Source organism: Microcebus murinus, chromosome 5 (genome assembly GCF_040939455.1).
Source record: "Microcebus murinus isolate Inina chromosome 5, M.murinus_Inina_mat1.0, whole genome shotgun sequence".
Taxonomy (NCBI): Eukaryota; Metazoa; Chordata; class Mammalia; order Primates; family Cheirogaleidae; genus Microcebus; species Microcebus murinus.
The window spans coordinates 99,166,945-99,172,944 of record NC_134108.1 but is presented as its reverse complement, the minus strand read 5'-3'; the positions used below and the strand labels follow the sequence as shown (position 1 = coordinate 99,172,944).

Sequence of the window (6,000 nt, the reverse complement as noted above, 5' to 3'; positions counted from 1 at the left end):
TTTCTCTGGCTTATAAAATGTCCCGCTGAGAGGTTTCCTCTTCCTCCATGGGCTACAGGAGCCCTTCTGCTTCCTCTCCCCAGTTTTGATCAATGGGTCACTCTTCTCCTTCAGCGATCCCCGGAGGCCGGTAGGACCAGGGAGTGCCTGGGTTAGAATTTGTTGATGTTTCTATGGAAAGGACCCGTGCTGTCCTGCTCTCTCTGAGAAATGAGCCAAGTCCAGGGGCCCTTCCGGCACTTGGGAGCCTCACCTTCCACCACCAGGCGACACAGAAGGGAGGGTTGTTGAAGGTGAGGGCCTGTCGCGGGTGCATTTTCTCACAGGGCGTTCCCTGGGAAATGGAGTTGATGATTAGTTCATTTTTCTTAGTTTCCTCTGCACAGGTCCCTGCGCCCCAGCCAGGTAAACTTCTAAGGAGGTGAAACTCAAGGAGGATGACTAAAGAGTGAAATATTAGCTAAAAAAAAAAATAATAAATTTCCTTTTTTTTTTTTTTTTTTTTCATCTGGCAGTTGAGTCTCATGGTAGGAGAATTAACCCAGATGGGTACCTATTTTTCTTTGCATTCACAACACATGGTTTCCTGGTCAGAAAGGCCCGGGGACTTTCTTCCTAAGGTGTCCCATGATCGTGCCACCTCCTGAGTGAATCTCTCGCCCATCAGAGCTGCAGCTGACTCAGCCAGGGGCCGCCACTTGAGAGCACCCAACGGGCAGACCCACATTTAGGAGCGACCTGGAGAGACGGGGAGACATTTTTGGCCAATTCTTGGGTTTTGACTGTAAGGTGGGTAGTTACATGACATCACCAGTCCAAGACTTAGTTAGGTCATGAGAGAAGACTGAGGACCAGGGAACATGGGACCTCATAAAGCACTCCTTTACCTTCACCCGTCCCTCCTCCTCCCACCCCCATCTGCTTTCTCACAGAGCAAAACCTCTCATCCGTAAGCACAGTCAAATCCAGGCACGCAAACTCCACGGAAACAGCCACTCCTCAGCAAGCAACCCCCTGGCAGGTAGACGCCCCCGTGGGCCTTTTGGCATCGGCACTGCCCCCCTCCCCTCCCATTCCCAGTCACCCCAGTTTGGAATTGCACGCCCATTGCCTTTCCCAGCAAGGCCCGGACAGGGTGAAAACCAGGTGCAGCGTTGGCCAGGTGCTCAACAGCCCTGCGACGTTCCCGTCACCGCGGCAAACGGCCGAGGTGTCCCAAGTGACCTTCCAACCTGGCCTTCAGCGCCCAATGACAGAAACGCTGGAAGGCGCGAGTGACCGAAGGTGTGTTTGCCAGATACCCAGAGAGTCCACCAGGTCCAGCTCGGTCCTCCTGCACTCACGCTCTCTGTCTCTCCCACAGGGCGGCGGGTCTCTTGGAACAAGAACGGAGGTGGCATTTGTCCTTGACCTTGCAGATCCTGAGGAAGAGGAGGGTGCAGGGGGAGCTGGCAGTCGCACGTCCCTAAAGCATCTGAGAAGGTATTTGACGTTGGCGGAAGGGGCGTTCCTGTCATTTCCGCTTGCACGAGGACGCCGGGGAGGCGGGGCTGACCTCCGTGACAGACAGCGGCGCGCTGGCGTCCCCGGGAGGCCAGATTGAACGAGTGTTCGCGGGGCGATGAGGAAGAGGAGTCTGTGGAGCCGGAGTCCTGTGGGGGCAGTGGAGTCCTTCTGCAGCGGCGGGGACGGGGCGCGGCGGCGGCCGAGCTCAGGACTGGCTGAGGCGCTTGGCGACATCCGCGTAGGCCAGCTCGATCTCTTGGTCGGCGGCGCAGGTGTTGGTGAACTCGTCCCGGGCGTAGGCGTTCTTGAGGTACCGCCACAGGCCTGTCATCTCAGCCGGGAAGTCGTAGTTGCGGTATTTCTTGGCCACAATCTGAAACACAGACGGTAGGACAAGAGGTGGTGTGAAGACAGACTATCAGAAAGGGTCAGACACCTGCCCAAGGTGTGCGTGCTCAGCAGGGAAACCCCCTCCACACACACACACACATCACAGCAGGTCGTCAGCAAAACGTTTGTAATGCCAAGGGGCCACTGCAGCCCTCATTTTTATTTTATTTTACTTTAATATTTTTAAGCAAATATCATTTGCCCTTGGACTGTAGTGGGTCCACTTCTAGGAATTTTTCCTTAGGAAATAATCATGGTTGTACGCAGAGACTTTTGGCTACACAATTATGATCCCAGAACTATTTCGAATAGCAAAAAAAAAAAAAATTGAGCACAGCACCAATGTCCAATAATACGTGAATAGCTAAGTTCATTTACTGCACATAGATACAATGGCATGCTGGAGGGCCACTAAAAATGACACTGCTGAGGGAATCCAGGGATCTGGAAAACTCTTCAAGACAGACTATTGCCAGCATTTATTGTTTGGAGATTTTTTGATAAAGGCCATTCTCACTGGGGTTAAGTGATATCTCATTGTGGTTTTGATTTGCATTTCCCTGATGATTAGAGATGTTGAGCATTTCTTCATATGTTTGTTGGCCATTCTTCTGTCTTCTTTAGAAAAATTTCTGTTCAAGTCCTTTGCCCACTTTTTAATGGGGTTATTTGATTTTTTCTTCCTAATTTTCGTGAGTTCTAAGTATATTCTAGTTATCAGTCCCTTATCGGATGCATAGTACTATTCAGCTCTAAGAAACAATGGTGATATAGCACATCTTATATTTTCCTGGTTAGAGCTGGAACCCATACTACTAAGTGAAGTATCCCAAGAATGGAAAAACAAGCATCAGATATATTCTCCAGCAAACTGGTATTAACTGACTAGCACCTAAGTGGACACATAGGTGCTACAGTAATAGGGTATTGGGCCGGTGGGAGGGGGGAGGGGGGTGGGTATATACATACATAATGAGTGAGATGTGCACCATCTGGGGGATGGTCATGATGGAGACTCAGACTTTTGGGGGGAGGGGGGGAAATGGGCATTTATTGAAACCTTAAAATCTGTACCCCCATAATATGCCAAAATAAAAAAACAATTAAAAAATTAAAAAAAAAAACCATACAATAACAAGCTTGCAAGTTAACTGAAAAAAAAAAAAAGACAGACTATTGCATTTCAAGTGGAAGTATAATGCGTTTGGAGAAATTTGTAGGATGATTAGAAGTATACATACTGATACATTACCAATGGTTATGTCTAACTGATAGAATTACAGATAATTTTTCTTCTTTCCTTTATCCAGTTTGTTTTACCCAAGTGTTCTTATTTATAGAAGTAAAAAAAAAACACATAAAAAGTAAGTTAGTTGTTGGAATGTACATGTAGGTTCAGTTATGATGTGGGAGTGAGCAAATCGTGGTTTCTATTCGCTCCCTGGTTTGCCACACAGAGGGATGCATATGAGGAGAGTTCTGGGGAAGTGAGGTTTGTGTTGAGAGAAACAGTAGCATGGTGGTTAAAAGCATGGGCTCTGGATCCCAACTGACTGGATTTGCGATCCTGATTCCACTTAATAGCTGTGTGACCTTGGACACATTACTTAACCTCTCTGAGCTCCAATTTCTTTATCTCTAAAACAGAGGTAATAATAAGACCTACCTTGGAATAAGAAGTTAGTTAATACACATAAAATACTTAGAGGAGTGGCTGGCACATGGTAAGAGCTCAATAAACATTTCCTATTATTATAATTCATTGAGACCCAGCTTCTGCCGATTTGCATGCATTTTCTTCATGGGTGGGAGCAGGGTGGTCTTGTTAATGAGGTCTCTCTAGCCAGGGCGACTTCATGGACAAGTGACCCGTGCAGTCTCAGCGGGCCTTGCACTCAGAAGGGCCCTGCTCTTGGTTTAATGCTCTGGTGTCAAAGTGTGGAAATTCTCAATAATTTTTTAACAAGGATCCCCTGTTTCCAGTGTGCACTAGGGCCTGCACGTTAGCTGTCCTGCCTCCAGCCCTTGGGGGCTGGGGTAGGGGTAGCAGAGAGTAATGAAAATCTGACTTCTGACACCTTCCCTTGCTTTGCATTTTAGAGATGGAGCCAGATCATTGGTCCTCAGATCCTCCCACTCAGAGACCCCCCCCCGAGCAGCCACTCTGGGCTTTCGTCTTATTCTGGCACCGGTGATGTGCAGAGTTCCCCAGAAAGCTGGGCTGAGTGAAAAGACGACGATGGCCCATTGCAGGAAAAGCCGGCTCTCACAAATCCACATTCCCACAGACATCTGGGGACATTGTCTCCCTTCCATGCTCCCAGGCCAGTGTTGAATTCCTGTTACAACACTAAGCTGTGTTCTATTCCGAATCACAGTTGTTGCTTTAGTGGCCTTTCTTCTCTAGCTTGTGAGCAGCATGAGGATAGGAACGGCAGCTTCTTCGTTTCTGAACCCCTTGATAATCTCCATAATGATGTTGATTAGGGGATAGCAAACTTTTATTCGCTGTCTGCTCTGCTCCAGCTACTGCTTTAAGCACCTTGTAAGCTACTTAAATCTCAAATAACCCTAAACGTGAGAGTCAATTAGATTCTGGTTTTACTGATGAGAAAAGTAAGGCAAAATAGAGATTCAGTCAGTAGGGATTCAATGAACACTTGCATTTAATCTTTGCAGTCTTTAGTTATGCTCACATCAGACAAGGAGCATCTAGTGTCATATGTCATAACATCACTTAATTGTAAAGACTGAAAATCCTTAGCGATGAGCAAACTGGAGCCAAGAGAGAGTAAGCGACTTATACAATGTTACACAGGAAATTCATTGAACCATATCGATGGTGTAACCATTAATATGTATTACATTTCCTGCTTTCCGATCCACAGTTCTTTTCGCTTTGCTGCTCAGCCCTATGGAAAGGACAAAGAGTGGGTCTGCTCAGAATCCCCCATGTGCTAGATATGAATCAATCATTGCTCATCCCCAAACCTGCCCTCTATTTGCTTCTTTGGGATGCTGGGCTGGGGCTGTGCAGACCACATCTCTGCTTAGCCAGTGAGTCCTGGGCTGGAGCAGCAGGCGCGTCCCGTTTGCTGTCTTGCCAACACTCATGCAACCAGCATCATCACTCCTGCTCGGAGCGGCCAGTGCACAACAGGGACCCCGCTGCGGAGGTCGGGTCCCAGCCAGCCCGAGTTTGGACCCCAGCACCAGCTGAGCTGCCCTCGCACCTCAGGGTGCAGGCTCAGCTCTGCAGGGCCCCTGAGTTTCTAAGTTTTAATAATTCAACCTCTTCTCCTCATTCCCCCTGCACCAGGGGGAGTTGTTGCCTCCGGAAGGTAGAGCCTCCTGGCGCACTTTGCCTTCCCAGTTCTTCAGCACGTAGTACTTGTTTATATTACGTTCTCTCAGTTAAAATAGCCGGTTTGGCCTGGCTACCAAAGAAGCCACCCCACCCTGTCCGGCTTAGATGTGGCTAACAAGGGAGGGTGGGGGTGATGGAAGCAGAGTCCCCCAACAGAGCACTCGTGATGAACAACGTGGCACCAACGTGGCACCCACCACCAGTCCTCCTGGTCTCCCCCTCCCTGTTCCCTGCAAGATGAAGGTGTCTTGCATTGGGCTGAGTGCCTTTGAGAAGAAGCTGTCTTGGCCAAAGAGCAAATCCGTGCAGGAGTGGGGGCCCAATTTGCCAGAGTGGGTGGAAGGGGCCCACAGTGAGGTGAAGGAATCTATCCGCAAATATTTTTCACAACTGCATGCTGATTCATAGAGCAACCTCATGGCATTCCATGCTGAAATTTTATATTCAGGTTTTAAAGTATAGAATATTAGCTTTAAAATGGCAGAATTGCAATTTATAAATATATATTTGTGTTTATGTTTGTATCTCCCTTCCTGTTTGTTCCGGGTGCTGACCGCAGTCACCGTGCCAGGCGAGGGTCCCCATGCCGGGGAAGAAAAGCCCCTCCCTGCCAGACCTGCGTGCCCTGGGCCTTGGCTGATGAGTTGGTTGTTTTCTCACTTATTGGCTTGACTTTGGGAGATGAGAACTAGAAGGGAGCCGGACGATGCAAGTGCAAGCCAGGCTCTCAGTGAGCA

General features: G+C 48.6%; 1 protein-coding gene across 1 annotated transcript in view; it reads right to left on the bottom strand.

Annotated features, from left to right (window-relative positions):
- Positions 1 to 556: 556 nt before the first annotated feature.
- LOC105866836 (chloride intracellular channel protein 5) overlaps positions 557 to 6,000 on the bottom strand; it is a 105,765-nt gene continuing 100,321 nt past the window's right edge. Inside the window, exon 6 of the mRNA XM_012756442.3 lies at positions 557 to 1,879. Coding sequence (XP_012611896.1) covers positions 1,712 to 1,879 — 168 coding nt within the window. The 3' untranslated portion in view covers positions 557 to 1,711. The remainder of the gene's footprint in view (positions 1,880 to 6,000) is intronic.